The sequence below is a fragment of the Halyomorpha halys genome, unplaced genomic scaffold (genome assembly GCF_000696795.3).
Source record: "Halyomorpha halys isolate HHAL.00 unplaced genomic scaffold, Hhal_1.1 Scaffold68.1, whole genome shotgun sequence".
In the NCBI taxonomy this organism is placed as follows: Eukaryota; Metazoa; Arthropoda; class Insecta; order Hemiptera; family Pentatomidae; genus Halyomorpha; species Halyomorpha halys.
The window spans coordinates 951142-972484 of record NW_027116161.1 but is presented as its reverse complement, the minus strand read 5'-3'; the positions used below and the strand labels follow the sequence as shown (position 1 = coordinate 972484).

Below are 21343 nucleotides of genomic sequence, written 5' to 3'. Positions count from 1 at the left end.
CCCCCCCGAACACCTTATCAAATTAAAAATCTATGTTATTCAATTTTACTACGAACCAAAAAGGAAGCTTCTTGGAATGTTTATTGAGAAACGGAATAAGGAAAGGGCGATTTGGAACCGTTTAATTCAATAAATCTTTCAGAAGTTTAAAAATTGAAATATACTTCAATTACTTCCTATGATGTAACAATACAAAGCATTGTTTCGAGATAATCGAAAAAAGTGTAATTTTCGATAATTTAAAAAACATCCATTTAGCGTGTGAACAAATGACGTTTAATATAAATTATAGGTTTCTGTAAATCTCTTGGTAAAATTTGTGTGAGAATCATGAAACATGGATTAAGGAAAGAAATAATTGAATATCAATAGACCTCTCAGGAGATAAAAATTAGATAACAATATGAAGATAAAGCCCGAGAAAAAATTACAACTAATTCTTCCATGGTGTAATATTTTAGAAGCCAAAAAATTGTAATTAAATATCGGGTGTAGAAGTAGGAAAATTTTTTTAAAAAGGCCGAAACATTACTAAAATGTCGAAAATATATGCATATGTATACAATTATATTCTTTATTTTTGTTTAATGTGATTATAAGGAAATCTTTGCCTCAATCATTGTTATAATGATTGATATAATATAGTTAGTAATTGTAATAATAAATTGTAAGTTTTGTATTGTAATTACATAATAAATTGTAAGTTTTGTATTGTAATTACATAATACGTTGTGTAATATAATAATTGGTTTACATCATTCGCTATTGCTTATTGTTTTATTGTATGTTATAACTTCTATAAATTGTATCATTTATGGAATTGTGTGTAATAAAAAACGTTAGCAAAATATTAGGTATAATAAATATTCCACCTTTTTTAAATTGATAAAGATCCGGAATCTAATTATAATCTTGATATTAATTTTCATTTTCTTTTTTTTTTCTTTTTTTTTTTTTTTTTTTTTTTGTGCGTGTGGTAATTTATTGCAAATTTGGTTGGTACGCTTGTTTTGTCTATGGGGGGACTTTTACCTGAACTGTTACCTTTCTTCTTTCAAGTAACTTCACTTACCTTTGAGTGCTTGTCGGAGTAACAGTGAAATTTTTGTTATGTCCTCTGTCCTGCCTGGTGGTGCTTGAAGTGGCGAAACTTTGATTGGTGAGTTCTTTTTAGTTACTCCAGCCATTGTGGTAGTTTATATGATTCATGCATCTAAATATCCTCTACATCATTTATTAATAAGAGCTAAGTTTCCCAAACTGGGTGCCGCAAGCGTATGCCAAGGTGCCCATAAAAATACTTAATTATTACAATTTATTAATTAAAAAATTGCTATAATAAAAAAATGAAATTTAAAAGTAGAATCCAGTTATGAAAAATGCCAACACCATTATATTGTGTACGGCACATTTACCACTCGTATTTAGGTTTAGGAATAAATACATATTTTAAAAATGTTCCATGTACTATTAGTTTTTAACTCAAAACACCCTTCTTAAGTTGTAGTTTTATTTTTTATATCGGTATCTAATATTAATAGTTACCTAATTAATTTATTATACTATAAATGAAGTAAGTACCTTTTGACATTTTGTGTTTTAATAAATGTTCGAGTATTTAATTTCCATTGTTTTTTCACATTTTCCTACTGATTCAACCACCTAAATGAGTGTTAGGCGAATTATTTTTAACTCGACAAGAAGGGTGTCGCGAAATTGTTTTTCCAACAAAAAGTTTGGGACCTGCTCAATTAGAGAGTAATATAATAATTAGTATAAAATTCTAATTAGGTAATTACTCCCATTCTTTTTTTCTAGCTTTGATTTACTCATTTCAGTGATTAAATGGAAGGTTTAGTCCTCTTTTTTAAAAATTGTCAAATTGTTTTTCGGTGCAGAAGAATCTCAACTCATCAACTACTTAATCCATTTAACCGACTCTTCGTCGCATGCATATTTGCATTAATTAATATGTGTCATAGGATTTTTTTCTCTCCCCTCCCGCAACTTTTAATTATTACTTCACAGAATAAAATTATGTTTTTGGCTGTAAAATTACCTGGCAGCGCGGAAAGAACATGGCTTACTGAAGAAGCCACTTCTTTATTTTTACAAGGTTCTCTATTTATAGTTCAATTTTATAGTTATAGTTATTGCCCGTGATAAAACTCGATTATTTCATACTCGTTCCCTACACCTTGTCATTTACAAATAAAAAGTGCCTAATTAATCGCTCATAAGTTTTTTTTTCGTAGAACGGATATCTAATGTCATTCTAGAATTAATTTTCTAAAATCGATTCACTTACCTAGACTAAATGACAAAAAAAAATATATAATAGCTCACTCCAAATGTCTCACAATAGAAACTAATAAAAATAAAAAATATTAAAAAAACCTACGTCTTTGAAGGCTAGGACTCGAAGGCATCGGGACTACTGAACCAAGTTATTTTAAATTTGGTATCAAAGTCACATGTTACTCCGGAAAAATCCTTGGAACTTGTCATTACTATACGCAATTTCGTTTTTTATTCGCGGTCGATTTGAGGTTTCTAATGCCCTCCTGTTCCTTATACTACATAATTATATATGAAACTGAATGACCGGTTGTTGTATAGAGAACTACTTGGATAAACTTTATTATATCGATTATTCAATTATACATATATTTAAAAAAAAATCAATGCTGGAATTAACCCAGTTTATAAATGAACCATATATATTAGTATTATTAATTAATAGAATTATCATAAATATTTATCTTTTAACGTTTTTAACCAAATAAAGTCCATTAATTATTATAAATTATTTTGCATTGGACCTTCTTTATAATTACTACTTCTAAATAATTACAGATATAAACATTACAAAATTTATGAAATTACTCTTTTTTGATTATTAAATTATTAGAAACCTTAAAACAATTAAAAGTTAAACATACGCAAAACCTAAGATCGATTGGCAAATAAATTGAAACATGAAGATATGAGTTATGATATATTTTATATGGTTTAATGTTCCAAAACCATAATTTTCCTTAAACTAGGGGGTGTTTTTTTCACGTAATGGTTGAGTATTTCTTCAAGGTTTCTCTCCCTTCAAGGAGAAGAATAGAGTAGGGGTTCCCCCCTCTGGAGGCGAGGTGTTCTGCAGATACGAAGGGGTAGGTGCTTAGTATATTTTTATCTGCGACCAGTGACCGAGGTTCTACTTAGGAATTTATAAGTATCCATTGCCGCTAATAAATTTTTTTTCCTATCTCACTTAAGCTCTTGGGGCATTATATCATTGAGGGCACACTCTGGAGGTGAGTGAGGTGTTCTGCAGGTAGGAAGGGATTGGTATATGATTATATTTTTATCAGCGACCAGAGACAGGTTCTACTTGAGAAATTTACAAGTTCTCATTACAGGTAATAAAATTATTTTATTTTTCACTTAACCCCTTGGGTAGTATAAGAAAGTTTATATTTTGAATAATGGCCTTTGGCTCATTGAAGGATCCTTATTTTTGTATATTTATTTATATGTTTACCTATTTATTTCTTAAATATTCTGAATTTGTTTCAAAAAAACATTTATTGGTTAGGAAATGCATGATTGATTTTATCTTCTATTTCATTAAATATTAAAACATAAAAACATTTTGTCTTCGTTATAACTGCATGCGAACTCTAGAGGAATTTGGGATTTTACAAAAATTGTTGAGAAAAGCATTATTTAGAACAGTTTGATTGTTAAAAAAGTTTAAATATTAACTGAATAGCCAATTCTTAGTTAATGTTTCGTGGTGTTGCGAAAACCAGTAATATAAAGCATATTTCATAATCGGACATCATATTTATATTACTGGAATTTATGTTTGTGTTCGGTACTTCTTAAAACCTAAAAAAAAAATATTGAATTTATATTCAGAGGAAGGGTTGTGTTTAAAAAAAACAACTAAATAATTCTACTTACGAAACAGGATAATTATTGTCAGAAAATAATTCTAAAAACTTTCATATACCATTTTTTTTTTTTAATTATTTTGTTGAAATATTTGATCTTTCTATAGGTCAATTTTTTATTATTTTTTTTTAATGTGATTTAAGCTATACAAATAATAAGTACAATAAGTAAATATGTTTCATATACACTTGAAAATCTTGGGAAGGCACCTCCCATTGGTGGTACTTCAAACATTAATTTAAGATCCCGTGGCCATCTTCTTTCTCAAATCTTAGTGTTATAACAGCGATCCATTTAATGTTGTTCTTGGCTTTAATTCCTGATTACTCTATTTTATTAATTATTATTATTATTATTATGAATATATACATAGATATATAACCTTTTTCCGATCCCTACGTATTTCAATTAAAAAAGGTTCAGGTTTGTGGTATTCCATGGATGAGTTCACCTGAACTTCCAAGGTTTATTTGTCTCCTTTGGTTATGGACCTCCTGGCCTTTCTAAAAGCCATACTCATTAGGTTTGCGAGTATGTTGTTCGCGGTTTTATTCTATTTCTTGTTATTTTCTCTCTCTTGTTATTCGGTTGTTTCAGAGAATAATAAGGATTTTATTTTATTATTATTTTTTATTGATTTATTTTATATTTTTAGGAGTTTTTATTCCTTGTTCTTACGTATTGATTACTATGGTTTATACTACAGAAATCTGTACGATTCATGTATTAATCCGTAGATTTTATTTTAGGGTTTCAATTTGATGTCAACGTTTTCTTGTCCTCTACCCGGAATTATAGACCAATGCATTTTAGTTTTTATTATGCGATGGCCTCGTGAAATCGTGATTTATCAGATAAACATCCAAACTTAAGAGTGCTAAAAAACAGATCATAGACCATAAATATTTTATGGGACGAAATTTCTGTACAGTCTTATCGAGTGTCCTACTACTCTCAGTCCCTATTTTTTAATATAATAATAATATTTAATAATTACTAGTCAGAACTGATGAGTCTGCCAAGTATAGGTAAGAGGAAGAAAAAATGGCTGCTGTTAACCTTCCAAAAAAACATTTTTTTTCATTTGGAGCTCTATATCTTAAAAACTACCAACAACACTAGAAAATCTAAAAGAACATTATTTAAAGAAGAGTAAATTTTTTGAAATATTAGCCCTTATAGAGCTATTTACGTCCTATAGCTCTTAAGATATAGCCTTTTAAAAAGCAAAATTTCATAAAAATGTATTGAAATGTCAGTAGTTAGTGAATCTATATCTCAGGAACTATCTGATGTATAGGTATCTATTTTAGAAACCATTGGACGTACAGATGTCTGTCAGCGCTCAAATTAAAGCTAATTAAATTTACTATAAAATAGTTTATGACGTTTATCTTTGTAGGAATAGTAGTTTCTATGATATTTGACAAAATGTTAATTTCTAATTATTCGTATAATATGTTGGATTTTTGAAAAAAAAATATATCTCTAGACCCATAAGACGCACATGTTTGTCAACACTCGAAATAAAGGAAATTTAACTTAGCATAAAGTAGTTTATGACACTTATCTTCATATGGGTTATAGTTTTTATGATATTCACATATGAATATAAATTTGGCAAATGAAAATTTGTCCGAACAACTATAAATCAATTTGTTTAAGCAAATTTTATGAAAACTACTACTCCTAAGAAAATAAACGTCATGAACTACTTAATAGCTCATTAAACTAGCTTTAATTTTGAGTGCTAATAGACAGCTGTACGTCAAATGGTTTTTGAGATATAGATTTTTCAAAATAAATTTACTATCTACTGATCTTTCAGTACGTTCCATACAACATTTTTATGAAATGTTGCTTTTAAGAAAGCTATCTCGAGAACTATTGAACGTAAATAGCTCTATTAGGGCTTTTAGCATATTTACTCTACTTTAAATGATGCATTCTTAGATTTTCTGTTGCTGTTGGTAGTTGTAAAGATAGAGCTCCGAATAAAAAGTTAATTATTTTTAACGTTTTGAAACAGCCGCTATTTTGTATTCCTCCTACCTATACTTGGCAGACTCATTAATCTTGACTAGTAATTGTACATAGTTTTCATAAAATTGGGGTGAAATAACTGCCTTTTTTTCTCATCTTGGGCTCTTGTCCTAAAATGTTTGATTAAGATTCTTCACAGGTAATCTGTCAGCCAGCGTATATTCAAGTACATTTGTTCAAATCTATGGTTAAGTCAATTCATGTTTTTTCAGTTATTTACTAAACTTTATTACGGTTTAGGTCAAATCTCAAAACAATAAAAAGTTTTGAGATATTCTCAAATAAAAGTACGTGTAGTTGTGAAAGAATAACTTTTACCTCGTATTTTCCCTAATTTATTGCTCTGTAGTTCAAATAGTTTTAAAGCAATGGAAACGGTTTAGATAGAATCATCCCAAAATATACTTTTATCAATTTTTAGTTTGGTAAAGATTATGAGTCAGTGATAGGGTCGACAGACGCCGTTATATCCTTGAATTAAAGATAAATAAATTTCTTAAATATTCACTTTTAGTAATTTTACTCGTAGGATATGTATTTTCGCTATATTTGGCTCAAAAATTGTCATACAACTTTTCCCAAAAAGAATTACCCAGTTTGAAGAGGTATTGTAAGTATTTCGAAAGATTATGAAGTCACTGTAATGCGGGTGAATTATAATTTTCGCAAATCTACTTTACTCTAAAAATCATTAAGTTATTTTTTCGTTAACCTCACTTTTCGATTTCAAATGTATAGACGAAAAATAAAAAAAAAAAGTTGGTATTTTTTTTTTTTTAAATATTTCAAAATGCGCCTAATATTTCGTTAGGTCACTTCAGATATTGATTTAGCACTCTGAAAAATACAGAGAATCACTTACGAACTACAAGATTTTATGCAGCAAGAAGACATTTTATAAAGCCGTTTGCCTGGAGTCTGCACCTTCGGAGTGGTGTAAATTTATCTTTATTTTTAGATTTTTGTTTTTGTTTGAAATATTTTTTTTTATTCATTGTACACTTCCGTAAAACATAAAAAAAAGTTTACAGTTTGACCTAAACTATGATTAAGCTGTAGATTCGTATTTTATACATACTGAACTGAATAAAATACAGTAATATACTGAACAGATATACTGATATACTTAAAAATTTTATCGAACAACCTCGTACTCATAATTTAGTCTGTTCTTACATTTCTCTCTTCCTACCATCTCCTCTTCTATCAATCCATGCAACTTATGATTTTAATCCCATTATTTTTGTTGTAAAAGACCTTCCCTTCCTTCTTCATCAACCCGTTCCCAACAATTTCGGGTTCCTTCCTGCATCTTCAAATTGTGCTATAGTCTCTAGGATTGAGTTGTCCAAAGTTTATTTCTTGTAATATGGCATCTCTTTATGATATGCGATTGATAAAGTTTGTTTATTTCTCTATCAGTATACTTTCATACCATGATTATGCTATCATTAGCGCCCATATCAGTTTATTAGTTAAAACCTGTTTTATTCTTTTTTTTTATTATCTTTATTTTTTACATTTGTCCTCTTATAAATATTTTATTTTGGAATTTGGAATTTTAACTTTGTGTAATTCTCTTTAAAGTTGGGTCATTTAAAGTTCAGTAGAATTCCTAGAAGTGCACAATTAAAAAAAAAACTTGGATAAGTTGCCTGTGTGCGGTTAGAAGTTCGTTATAAAAAGATAAATAGAGAGAAATAGGTAAACGATTTTTTCTGATCCTGGTTGACCAATAGCAAAATTCTTTATACCCATACCGATACATCTTAAAACTATTTTGAATCAGGTTCTTATTTTTTACTCTCTATTATAATCTCTGTACTTAAATTTTCTGTATAGCTCATATTCAATTCTAGGGACCTTTGACAACAGCAATAATTGGCGTTCTATGCTATACTTATTTCTCAGGGTTACCTATGTTTTTATTTTCTGTCATTCATTCTTCTACTTTTTGTTTTTATTTAGAACTCCCGAATTCTGACACCCTCCCATAAAAACTCGTAAAAATATTACTCTTAAATACTTGGAGCAGTATTTATGTCTAAAAACCTTCATCAAAATATACAGCTATTTGCAACTTGTTAAGAAAAATAAAATTAAAAAAAAAAAAAGAAAAGTAGGGAGGTGACTAAGTGATCTCGGTGCGCTCATGCCATCAACACGAGATAAAGATATCTCGGTTTTCGGTTGATTGCTAGTGACTAGTTTATAAAACAAAATAATAAATACCGTTAGTCTTTGTGCAACAAAGATAAATAAATGATAATTAATTCTAAATGATTGTTTAAATTGCCTTGAGAATATAATGATGAAATATAAAGAAAAATTTAAAAAGAGTAAAAGTATGCACTAAATATAATTGTTTTAAATGTAACAATAATTTTACAAGCAACTTTATTGGTTACAAATGCCATTTAATTCAATAGGCATTTATCTCAACAAATTAGTTCCACAGAAATTTAAAAAAAAAATAAAATAAATGTTTAGTAATTGAAAATCACATTAACAATACCTTATTAATTGTAATACAAATTATATAATAAAATTTTATAGCAAAAAAAAAAAGCATTAAAATTCAACTGAGCTGTAACCTGCGCAGGTATATTATTGGGCTTGTCCCAGTGACTCACCCGGTTTTGCTCAACGCCTCAGGTAGAGAGAATATTTTATTGTTAAAGTTATATGTCAGTAATGATTTTTGGTGTTTGTTTATTTTTCACTTTTACAATAAAATATTCTCTCTACCTGTGGCGTTGAGCAAAACCGGGTGAGTCACTGGGACAAGCCCAATAATATACCTGCGCAGGTTACAGCTCAGTTGAATTTTAATGCTTTTTTTTTTGCTATAAAATTTTATTATATAATTTGTATTACAGTTAATAAGGAATTGTTAATGTGATTGTCAATTACTAAACATTTATTTTATTTTTTTTTAAAATTTCTGTGGAACTAATTTGTTGAGATAAATCCCTATTGAATTAAATGACATTTGTAACCAATAAAGTTGCTTGTAAAATTATTGTTACATTTAAAACAATTATATTTAGTGCATAATTTGACTCTTTTTAAATTTTTTTTGTGCAAGCTCAGAATGTTTAATTTTTTTCACGGTCATTATATTCCAATCGATCAATCTCTTTCTGAAGAATAAGATAAAAATATCACTGATTCCATTAAACGATATATTTAAAATATTATAAACATATAATGTGGTATAGGGTAAATTAGACCCACATTTTTTTTTTCTGAAACACCAAATCATAATAGTTTTTAGCGTCGTCTGAAACCCGTAAAGGAATTCAAAAATTACAAAATTTTCTCCTCAATTTATTAAAAAGGATTTTATTTTCTCCAGATGTCTGTTGTTCATATAATCACTCTTTACTCCTATACATTTTATCCGGTTCCTAGGTTAAAAGAACTGTTGGAAAGCTGAATGTCTGCTCATTTAATCCACATTAACAAAAATTAGATTTAATACCCCAATAAGGACGAAATATGAGTTTCAGATGAAGAAAAGTTTTTATGTCTCCGATTTTAATCTGTTTAATTAGATCAGGTTTGTGCCTTTTGGTGCAGTATATAGAACCCTAAACCACTGCCAAGTTTGGTGTAGATTCGTTGAGTAATGTTGAAGTTTTTATTTTTTTTTTAAATTTTCAAAAGAAATAAAAAGCCGATATAGGGGTTTTTATTTTCAATGCGTTCTCTGAATAGTTACCCCTATCGTTTCTTATCTATACATAACGTCGTATGAATGTTGCAAGTCCAGCCATTGTTTGAGTTTTTTTATATGCAATTAGTATTAAAAAAAAAAATTGTATATTTAAGAGCATTTCAAAAAACTAAAATTGAATAAAACAGTAATCATAATTTCGCAATATGTACCCAGGGCACTGGTTTCTTATTAGATATAGATAGAGCCTCGAGTTTTGTGGTAAAAAGAAAAAACAAATGTCGATAAACCTTTTAAAACATGATACAAATTTCTGTTTAGTTCCTTATCGCATATATTGGTTTAATTTATGTTACCAAATCATAATAATAAAGTATACGTAAATAATTAATTTTAACTAAATACAGTAATTTATATCAATCTCTCAATTGCGTTCATTAAATCTATATACATCCTCAAACATAGCAATAGTGGAGCATTGCCTGGTCAGCCAGTATTATTATAACACTAGTAATAATAAACAATTATAGTAGACCAACGGTTGTGCAAAGAGGTGATTAGGTCAGAATCACGCTCGGCCGCCAAATGTTTACCCAATTAAGGGTACTCAATTTATGAGGCTGGGTGGACCCCAGAACACACAGGGTTGACTCACGACTACAGTATAACAGAAAACAATTTTCTGCCCAGCCGGATTCGAACCCCGGCCCTTGGAGGTAGTAGCATCAATAATAAATAATATATTTTGTTAAATACCTATTACCACTTATCCTATAATAAACGAGATAAATCCATAACGAGGTATAATTTACGATTTTTTTCGGTATTTATTTTTTTAAATATAAATATCACACAAGCTCTATAAAAGTAAAGGAAATTTGACTGATGAGGGGGACGAAGTCTGAGGCTAATCCAAACTATAGGATTAGACGTGTCAGACAAAATATTCTATTCCAGAATGTTGGATTGCCTTGTCTGACAAACTTGTCCGACACTATGCCTATGTGGATGCGTGCAAACAGTATGAAAAATCGAAATAATCTAAAAAACAAAATCGTTTCAAAATGCAAATTCCTGTAATAATCAGTCATCATCATCAAAGCATTTATCTATTGAGGTCTACGTCATCTTGATAGATATTTGGGTCTCCTCGGATTGTGAAAAATCGAACTGTGTCAATAGATCCTTACGAAAATTTTAATTATGAAACAATTTTGTTCTTTGAAAGTTTGAATCTTGTTGTTTACAGTTTTCTGAACGTTTACACACGAATCGTCAATACAGCGTAAACAATTTCTTGCGGTTTTTGGTGAATTACGGCTTCAGAATGCCTCAGATAAAAAAATTGGCTTATGTGAATCCGACTAAAAGTCTAGTTTATTGTCAGAATCCGTAAAAAAATGAATAATACTCTTAAAATATAGACCACATATCATCGGGATAACTCCGCGAAAATGAAATAAAAAAAAATTGTTGAGAGTGGGGGATGAACATATATATAAGAATACTATATGTATTGTAAATGCACACGATTGAAAGAATGATCTAACCTTCCCAAATTCTACTAAAAATATTGTACACTTCCAGTAATATGATAAAAAAAAAATTAAAAATGAATAGATTCATATACAGAACATAATCAAAATGATTTCTAAGAATTAATTTCAAGAAATGCTGCAACAACAGAATGAAACCAGTAATAATATTTTCAAATTATATAATTCATTGCACGAAAAGATCTAGAAATTTATAGTCTATGACACAATATTATATTTCAATGAAAATCATCCTCAACTGACCCTACCTTCTCAACACATTGTCAAGAGATAAGTTAGTTGGTTAAAAAAAAAGAAAATCGGTCAAGTAGTCCTAGAGAAAACTGGTTTCTTCATTTATTTTTTGGTTTTATTTTAATTTGGCTCTATGATTTGGTTTCTCTGGGCAGTCTTTGTTTTTGGATCATTTGTCTTGGAACCCAGTTTATTAATTGCAACTTTTCAGTTCCATATTCAAAAATCTAAAAACCACTTTGCACTTCATTTTGCTTTTCCAAAATATTAACCTGTCTTTGCTGTTTTATTTCTTCACCACAGAACCATATATGACCATCTTAGAGGATCAAGGAGCTTTGATAGAAGTACTCAATATAAAAGTGTAGTCTATAAGGGGCAGGGACATAAGTTAGTTGGTGGCGATATATGCTCCAGCCAAGAGTACAAAATCAATTATGAAAAATCCTCCATTTTTAGACTGGTGCAATTTATTTTTATCTATGTCTATTCATGTTATCTATGTGTTTGTCTATTAAAGCAATAAAAAATTTTACAGAAATTCTAAAAAATTGTTCTAACCCCCAGTATTGGAGGGTGTAGATTTTTCAAACTCGCCAAAGGCACAGAAGGGCCTTGCTGAAGTTCTGATAAGGGGGACAGCATTGGAATGGCCAAAATAATACTGTATAGCTCGATTCCGTTTGGCCTCTGGAATTATCGAACAGCAGTCTTAGTTCAAGGGCATGGGATATTAATTCACTTCTCAAATCCTTTTATCAAGAGCCTAGGGATGAGTTGTGTTTTTTCTTGATTGATAATGACACTTTTCTTGCATCGTATATTAACTGTCTGGAGTTCCCTAGTTGTATTAGTGTTTCTAGAAATTTATGGTGTAGTTGATTCACTGAGAACACTTTATTGACCAGAAAATATATTCACTGGCTCACCACATCTGTTGAAATGTGACTAATAAGATCTATTTCTGCTCTCACCTGTCGACAGAAGTCCGTTTCAGGAAGTGTTTACCCAGAAAATTTTCAAGGAAAAGCATGATATGTATATCTACCTGAGCACTGCCCATGAATATTTCTAATTTACTCGCATTAACACTAGCTACTGCAGATCGACTCTCAACCTTAATTTTGTTATACTGTATTTCATAATGTTGTGAATATGTTGCTATTATTTTATCTTTTACTGAGCTAGGCTGTTTTATACTAATTCTTTGGTGTAATAATGTCACTAGTGTTTTATGTATGATTTTGCAATATAAGCTCAAAGTTGAAATTCTGTAAGTACTGAAAGTATAAGAATGATATAAGTATCGTAAGAACAAGAAGGCTACCATTCAATGTCCTTATTTTTGTTTTGGTATTTATTTTTAATTCCTGACTGTATCCTATGATTATTTATACCAGCAATAATTTTTGCTTTAAATTATAAAATTAAAAACTTAAATGTTGCAGGGTACACTGTCGTTAGAGCCTTGTTGGTTGATCTTGCTGAACGTTGACCCTCCCTGGGCCTTCGCTCTCTAACAACGGCACTGCTGATCTAATTTAGGCACTACCCACAATTAAACTTAAACACGGGAAGCTGCCTCGTAAGTACATATGTATAAAAACTTATTGTTTTATCATCAGTTTATTGAATTTTAATATCTGATTATTATTTAATTTTCTGTTTTTACTTATATTACATTTGTTTGTTTCTCCATTAAATAATTTTGTCACAGTGTATGAAAATGTTTTCTGTCTAAAATTAAATAAAACATATTTACTGTATGTAATAGTGTATAAATGCACCACTTTTTAAACTTAATCCTTTAATGTTATTTTTAAAGTACCCTTTTTAAACTTAATATTTTAATCTATTGAATTAGAATACATTCAAATGTTTCTGATTTACTAATATTGCATCGATTTTACTTTAATTTCCATTTTTTAAATTAGGTTGTTTTGTACATTATATGTTCTTTACAATTTTTCAATGAATTATAATAATTTACATATTAAGTATTATACTCTTCTCACTACAACATTGAAAAAAAAATATATATAGTTAATTAATTTGCTCAAAATGGATTTTTCATGTTAATTATTCTATTGAACTTGGTCCTTTAATTTATTACTTCACTCTTAACTATTACTCTGAATTTTATAGTCTGGTTAATGTTTTTCTTTATATTATTCTTCTGCTTTTATAGTTTGCTCGAAGGCCCGAAAAACAATTTTGACAGCTTTAAAAACCAACGATAAGAAAATATGAAAATTGATCAAGAATACATTAGAGTTGTTGGAAACAACATCACTCCTAAGAACATCATAAGAGCAATAACTGATACTGGAGTAAGTTATTTATATAATTCTAGGTACCAGATTTTAAATAAGTTTCAATTTAATTATTTTGTTATCCTTATTTTTTTTAGAAACAAGATGAAGCATTTTATGTGATGAATGTTGGGGAGGTTCTCAGAAAGCATGAATTATGGCTCAAAACATTTCCAAAGATCAAGCCTTTCTATGGTCAGTATCTGTTAATAAACTATTATATTTGTAATTTCTTGATTGAAATAATGTTAATATTAAAAATTTTATAAATATATTATGATTATATATATTTATTAATATTAAGTTATATAAGTAGTGTAGGTATTTATTAATTTATATTAAGTAAGAGTTATTCATTTATTTATTGACAATGTTGATTAATTCAATTCCAATAATTTTGTTTCTATTATTAAAACAGTTAATATTTTTTTTTTTACAATTTATTTTTCCAGCTGTAAAATGTAATGATAGCAAGGTTGTTCTCCGTTTGCTGGCCGCTCTTGGAACTGGATTTGATTGTGCATCTAAGGTAATACTTTTTTAATGATTGTTTTTTTGTTCATTGAAACACATTTGGCATTCTTCATATTTCTCTAATTAATAAATTTTACTATTTTTTGTAGGGTGAAATATCCAGAGTAATGTCTCTAGGTGTTCCAGCTGAAAAAATAATATTTGCGAATCCGGCTAAGCCATCTTCACACATAAAATACGCTGCCAAAGTGGGAGTTAACCTTCTGACATTTGATAACAAGTCAGAAATTTTTAAGATCAAGGAATTGCACCCAAAAGCTAAGTTAGTATATATTTCTTATCATTTTTTTTCTATCGGTGTATATTAAATAATAAATATATAAGGGTGTATATTAAAAAGTTATTTGAATTTTAATTATATGAACTGAACAAAATATAATTAAAAGTATTGACTAGTATTTAAATTTGCTATTCCAATTTTGTATGCCTCATAGTCTTATCAGGTTGGATGCGGGAAATCTATCTTTCTGAAATCTTTGTGAATCTTGGGGGAATTTTCACAATCCAGGCATTTTGTTATATTTTTTTATTATGTTAACGCAAATAGAGTATTGAATTCCACAGCACTACTACTTGTAGCTTCAGGATCATATTCACACAAATTCTTTTATTCATTTGGTCAGGCTTAGTTAAATTCTAATTCTTCTGTGAAGGTAGAGTTTGGTTGGTATTGTTTCATTGAAATTGCTGAAAGTATTCAGATATTGGGCATCAATAAAGGACACAGAGATATAAGAGCTCTATATCTGTTGCTGTGAGAAAGTATGATTAAAGACTGGCAATTTGCAAGTGGCGGGGTGTTAATTTTCTCCATTTTAAAGTGATGCTGAAAGCAAATAGATACATGTATGATCAGCAAGTAATTTCTGGTTATGAATGGTCTAATGCTGTAAAACAGACTATCGATTCTTTACCTCCATGCTTGGAGTTCCAAGTCTCATAGGATAGATGAGCATTGTTCAAGAGACCTCCCTCAACACATTACTGAAAATTGTAGAACTACATGAGCTACAGCAGTGAAAAATCTAATTTGACTGGTTTCTTATACCTTAATTATGTTTTTGAAAAGTAATTATCTCAAGTATTCCTTCATTTCACTGTTACTTAATTGATGTATCTTTTCTATTTAAGTATTCCCATTTATCTTATCAATAAGTGTATGAGGTATAAATTGTTGTCTGCATGTATATTATCTAATTGCAAGAGTTTTTCAGGTTGGTGCTGAGAATCCGATCTGATGCTAAAGATTCACAGTGCCCTCTCGGTATGAAATTTGGAGCTGATAAGTCATCCATCAAGGCTTTGATTCAACTGGCATTGGAACTTGGTTTGGAGTTAGCTGGTGTGAGTTTCCATGTTGGCTCAGGTTGCAGGGACTTAGCTGCATTTGCAGAAGGTATCTCAGCGGCTTGTGAGGCTCTTACAGAAATGGTTTATTGCGGTGCTGACCCATACATTCTGGACATAGGTGGTGGTTTTGAAGAATCTACTATTCACAAGGTGAGTTGTATAAATTAATACTTTCATTTTATTTTTAGTTTAACCATTCTAGGAAACAGTTTTTTTAATAAAAACATTTTTTAATTTTTTTTATCTATGTATGTGAATATGATTTTATAACTGCTTAATCAAAAATCATGTATATGCTGGAAATAATGATTTAAGTAAACATTCCTAAATGGCATCTGTGTTCAAATCAATCTCAAGTAGGCTAACTAATTTAACTCATAGCCTCTATTACTTTTATAATTTAGTTAATGTTGATTCCCTAAGAAATAGCAAACATTGGAGGGTGAATGGAACATATTAAAAACAGAAAAAAATCATCAAAATCTGATGCCGTAGGTTGCATGAACTGAATGATGTGATATGGACTGACCCTTTTATCTTTCAAAGAAGTATAAAAAAATACTCAGTGTTAATTCTTTCAGTAATAAGATAAATACTTTTTTTTTTTAACATTAACCTTATGCTCTGAAAGAATTGATTTTAGTTTAAGAACAATCCATTTTATTTCTTCAATTAATATTACCATTCACTATTAATTGCAGTAGGGTTTTTGGGATCTACACAATGTATTTGACCATAATGTCTAATTTTGGTCTTTAGTTTTTTTAAATCTTTTTGATAATTGGTTAAAATTCCTACACATCTTCTTATTTTTTTCTCCATGCACATGGTGATGTCTGGTTCAATTACTGTTTAGTAGGTGTTTCTTATTTTTCTCATTTCTCATTTCAATTGGTAGTATCTATTTTAAAGATACTTGGTTATGAAGGGCATTTATAAAAGGAACCCCTTCAAAAAGAAGGAGTTAAAATCGATTGTATCTCTTCTATATATTTGATTTTATCCTGTCTACATTCTAGTGATAACTTGATTGATTGATTTCAGCTTCTGATAATTTTTTTTCTGTATGATTCCAATTTTAATATGTTTTAAAACATTGGTCCATGATAATTATTTCTTATTTTGTCACCCACCTTTCTTCTTTAGCAGTCTGTCTTAAGTGTTGAAGCCAAGAAATAGGCGTAGATAACAGTGATCAATCCCATCTGCTTCATTTATGCTTAAATTGGGATATACTATCTGTCATGAAGGAGTCAGTATTGGCTCCTTAAAAAATAGTTTTCAACTATTAATTCAATGCCGATATCTCAACGCACAATGTAGGTCTTCATCAGGGCTAGTATGTATTATGGTGGATGGAGATGTAAATAAAGAACCAGTTCTTCAGTGGATTATAGTAGCACAGAAGTAATTGATTGTATATAGAAATCCTCTTCATCATAAGCATGGCTTTTCATTGAAGTCTATTGTTATATATTTATTTTAAACAATCCACTGTCAATTCAGGTTTGCCAAAAATGGTACAAAGCACATTTTTTTGACTATTATTTATTTCATTTAACGATTGTCAGATGCAGTGTGAGGAAACAAAAAAAATCTTCATTTGGTTGTTCAGTAAGGAACACAGGATTTAGGAAATCCTCTTAAAAAAAACATGGCTTTTCATTGGAGTCTACTGTTATCCATATATTTTAAACAGTCCACTGTTAATTCAGGGCTCAGTTTCATAATAAAGTACAAACTAATACTATTAATCTTGTAGTTTGCTCTTGGTACAGTTTCACTAACTTATACAACTCTTCCAGATAATTTTTTTACTTTTAAACTCATGTAATATCACTAATAGTCCTCCTTATCATGAAATAAAATGTATTAGTGCTTGTACTTTATAGTTTGTATACTTGTATTTATGGACTAATACTATTAGCTTTCATTATGAAACAGGCTCCAGGTTTGGCAAAAATAGTACAATCACATTTTCTTGATTATTATCTTATAGCATTTAAAGATACAGCGTGAGAAAACAAAAAATTATATCATATTTTATAACTGAATTTGAATTTATAACAAGTTGCATTTTTGTGAGGGTCTATCTCTTTATTATCTTTATTTCTGCTTCTATCAGATCAAAATCTTCATATTAGTTATTATTATACATATAAATTTATATTCATATGAATATATTATTATTGAATATACTTGCTTCAATAGTGTTTTAATTGTATATTGTGTAGTTAAAATATGACCTAAATTATAAATTTTTAATTTTTTTTTTCAACTTTAAAAGAAAGTTTACTTTTATGTTATTATTATTTATTTAATAGGATTGGTATTATTTTTTAGGTGTCACTTAGTGTCAATGAAGCTCTCGAATCAGTTCCAAGCGGTATTTCAGTCATTGCAGAACCAGGTCGCTATTACGTCGACTCGGCTTACACCCTTGCTACAGCCATTCATGGAATTAGAGGAAAGGAATACTATATCAATGATGGCGTTTATGGAAGCTTCAATTGTGTTCTATATGATCATGCATCGCCTCTTCCTGTACCTCTCAAGGTAATTAACATTCTCCATTCTTGCAGTAAATATTGGTCAAGTATTTTGTTTTTAAAATTTGTTCAAATTAATATGATAAACTCAACTTTCATAATTAGGTTTATTCTACAGTAGATTAGCGACCAATTTAATGAAATAATAAATTAATAATTAAAATAGAAAAACCTATTTTTTATGTTTTCATTATGTTATTTGGGTGGGGATCCTTTTTATCTTCAAGTAGCTTTGTACAATTTCTAAGTCTGATGACATTTATTGGTGTCTTCCTTGTATCTGACACACTTTGCTCATATCTTTCAAGTTTCCAGGATTTCACAATATTTCATGAAATGCAAAAGGGATTGACAGCTTGCCAATCACAAATTTTGTTTCCAATAATCAACCACCAGTCTGTAGGGTTTATTTAAGTGCTCCTGTTATAATATGAAATACCTTATTTGTCATATTTTTACACACTTATGTTCTAAAGTTTTTGTTGATAGTTGGCCCGTTTATTTGAGGTCATTGTGACCTAGAGCATTAAGATGTTTACCTTAGCAACGTCCAGTCTGAAGTGCCACCGGTTCTAATCTAGCCTGGGTTGGTTGAAATTTGTTTTTTGTGGAATCTATGGAATGAATCTCAATCTTTCCACACTGCCTATAATCGGTTGTAAACCTGTAGAATAACCACCCTATATGCCAGAAATGGCCAGTTAGAGAAAAGAAGGCTTACTTGCATGTTTAAATACAGACATGATCTATATTTTATATATTATGCATGAGCCCCACTTATTGCCTCTATATTACTTAAATTACAGCAGTCTTGGTGCCCTTTCCATTTAGACTTTTTGTCCAAATTAGCTCCTGGAATTTTTCCTAAGGTCTTCTTTCTCTTAACTTGTGATGACTAAGAAAAAAACATCTATAGTTAGGAAGTGGAAGGGAGGGATTTTTTTTTCAGTCACATGTTTGTCGATTACTGTTAAACAACCCTCGAGATGGTAATTATATTTTAGTAAAGAAGTATTAGTAAAACAAATTTAACTTGGAATTATTTTAATGTTATTTCCTTCAACTCTCAGTAGTCTGGAATATTTGATAATATGATTACTGGTTAGTCCCTTTATATTTTTCGGATTTGAAAGATTGAACTGTAATAATAAATTTTCCTTCGGTTGACAATAAATTTTTGTTTCCTGTCTTTCAAGGAATCCAGTAATGACGATCTGAAGAACTTCAAGATTTGGGGTCCCACCTGTGATTCCCTTGATATGGTTACTGATAATGTTCTCCTTCCAGAGCTTGAGGTAAGTAAATCAGTAGTCATGTTTAAAAATTGTATTTATAAGTGTATACATATTTATAGTTTTCAAATTAGTTTCCTGCCTTATTGCTCAGGTTGATAATTTTTTTATTTTCTTTAAAAATAAATCCAATATAAAAATAATGATTAAATATACTTATCTCATTTTGTTTTAATAATGTCTGTAATTAAACATTTTTTTTTTACTTTTACAATTAATTGTTTTTTAAGTAATATCTATTCATACATAATAGTGATATATAGCTAACATATCACCCTATATTTTCCTCAGTGATACACTAATTTGTGCTCTTTAATTTTAATCACCACTTTAAAATAAGCCACAGGATCTCCTGACTTAAAATGTATATAAGTGCTACCAATGAGTAATTCCTTTACAATTTATTTTCATTTTATATTATATTACTCTGATGTCACATTCACTTATTGTATTTTTGTTGTAAATTTCCATAAATAAATGAGAAAAAAAAATCCTTTATTCGTAAACTATATTATGCCTGAACAAAGGGCTAGCCAGATTGATTCCAATGAAGCAGTGCATCTATTGGAAATCAAAACCTACTCATGAAAAATATTCAATGAAAATGACCTTTAATTATTGAGGTAAATTATAAATTGAATTAAATTTTTGAGAATTCTAGGATATTAAAATTTCTTTTTCTCCTGTATTAGATGTGGATTGATCACAAAATATTGAAATATAATGTACTTAATGAACCACCTATGTTGATTGTGGTATGTGGTGTAAGACAGATTCATTTAAGTTACACATTTGAAAAAGGCAAAATATAAACTCATTTTTACAGAAATAGAAGATAACATGACAACTAATAAAATATTCAAATATCAAACTTATATCTGATTATACACATTCAGTAGACAAAAAACAATTGACACTCAATTTTTTATCTATAAATCTAACAAACTGATTTTATCTTTATAGGTTATTTTAACAAATTTCACGATAAAATTTTTTTTTTATTGATAATACTGAATACATTTATATGAAATTAACACTTCTTTAAAACTAATAAATCTTCGTTTAGTCAGGTTTTCTGGAAAAAAAAAAAAAAAAAGGGTACCCTCCTAATATCTGTTATTATTCCGTCTTGCATGGCGAATGACTCTAACCATGTCAGTTATGAACGAAATTACATTTAATTAAAATTAATTAAATTCTTAAAATTAATGGTGTGTTTTTTTTACCATATTATTGTTACCTCATTTTTAGCTCTGATGAAAACCTGAAATTTAGGCTGTAACTTGTGCACAAATAAAATAAGTTTTATTTCTTTGAGTTCACTATTGCTACTCTGACTATAAACCCCTCCCCACCCCTCTTCTAAACCATCTTCTGTACACATTATTAAAGTTACATTGCTCTTGGTTTAAATCATTTTTAGAAGCAGTAACTAAAACAAAATCTTAGTAAAACTTTGTGTTATAATCTTGTGATGCAACGTTATTAAGATGTTACTTTGTTTTAGATTGGAGATTGGCTTGTTTGGGAGTGCATGGGTGCATATACATTACCAGTTTGCAGCACATTTAATGGTTTTCCTGTTCCAAATGTATTTTATATTGCCACTGAAGATGTTTGGTGAGTAATTTGATAAACCTCCTTGAACTTGCTAATTCATATATTTTTGAGGTGTTATTTATAAGTTGTTCAGTTTATTATTGATATATTAATTTAAACTTATTATCATAAAAAATTTGATAATTGAAATCAATGGTTTTAATTACATTAATTGATGTTTACTATGTAAGATTAGTAATCATCAATATAAGTATTAAAAAAAATAAAACAGAGATGAAAAATT

The 21343-nt window shown here is 29.2% G+C and overlaps 1 protein-coding gene across 1 annotated transcript in view; it reads left to right on the top strand.

Annotated features, from left to right (window-relative positions):
- Positions 1-21343, top strand: part of LOC106692729 (ornithine decarboxylase) — a 28528-nt gene that overhangs the window by 6496 nt on the left and 689 nt on the right. Inside the window, exons 2-10 of the mRNA XM_014438846.3 lie at positions 12912-13048; positions 13652-13793; positions 13874-13970; positions 14228-14304; positions 14399-14571; positions 15524-15809; positions 18003-18215; positions 19405-19503; positions 21008-21120. Of these exons, the coding sequence (XP_014294332.1) occupies positions 13710-13793; positions 13874-13970; positions 14228-14304; positions 14399-14571; positions 15524-15809; positions 18003-18215; positions 19405-19503; positions 21008-21120 (1142 nt within the window). The 5' untranslated portion in view covers positions 12912-13048; positions 13652-13709. The remainder of the gene's footprint in view (positions 1-12911; positions 13049-13651; positions 13794-13873; positions 13971-14227; positions 14305-14398; positions 14572-15523; positions 15810-18002; positions 18216-19404; positions 19504-21007; positions 21121-21343) is intronic.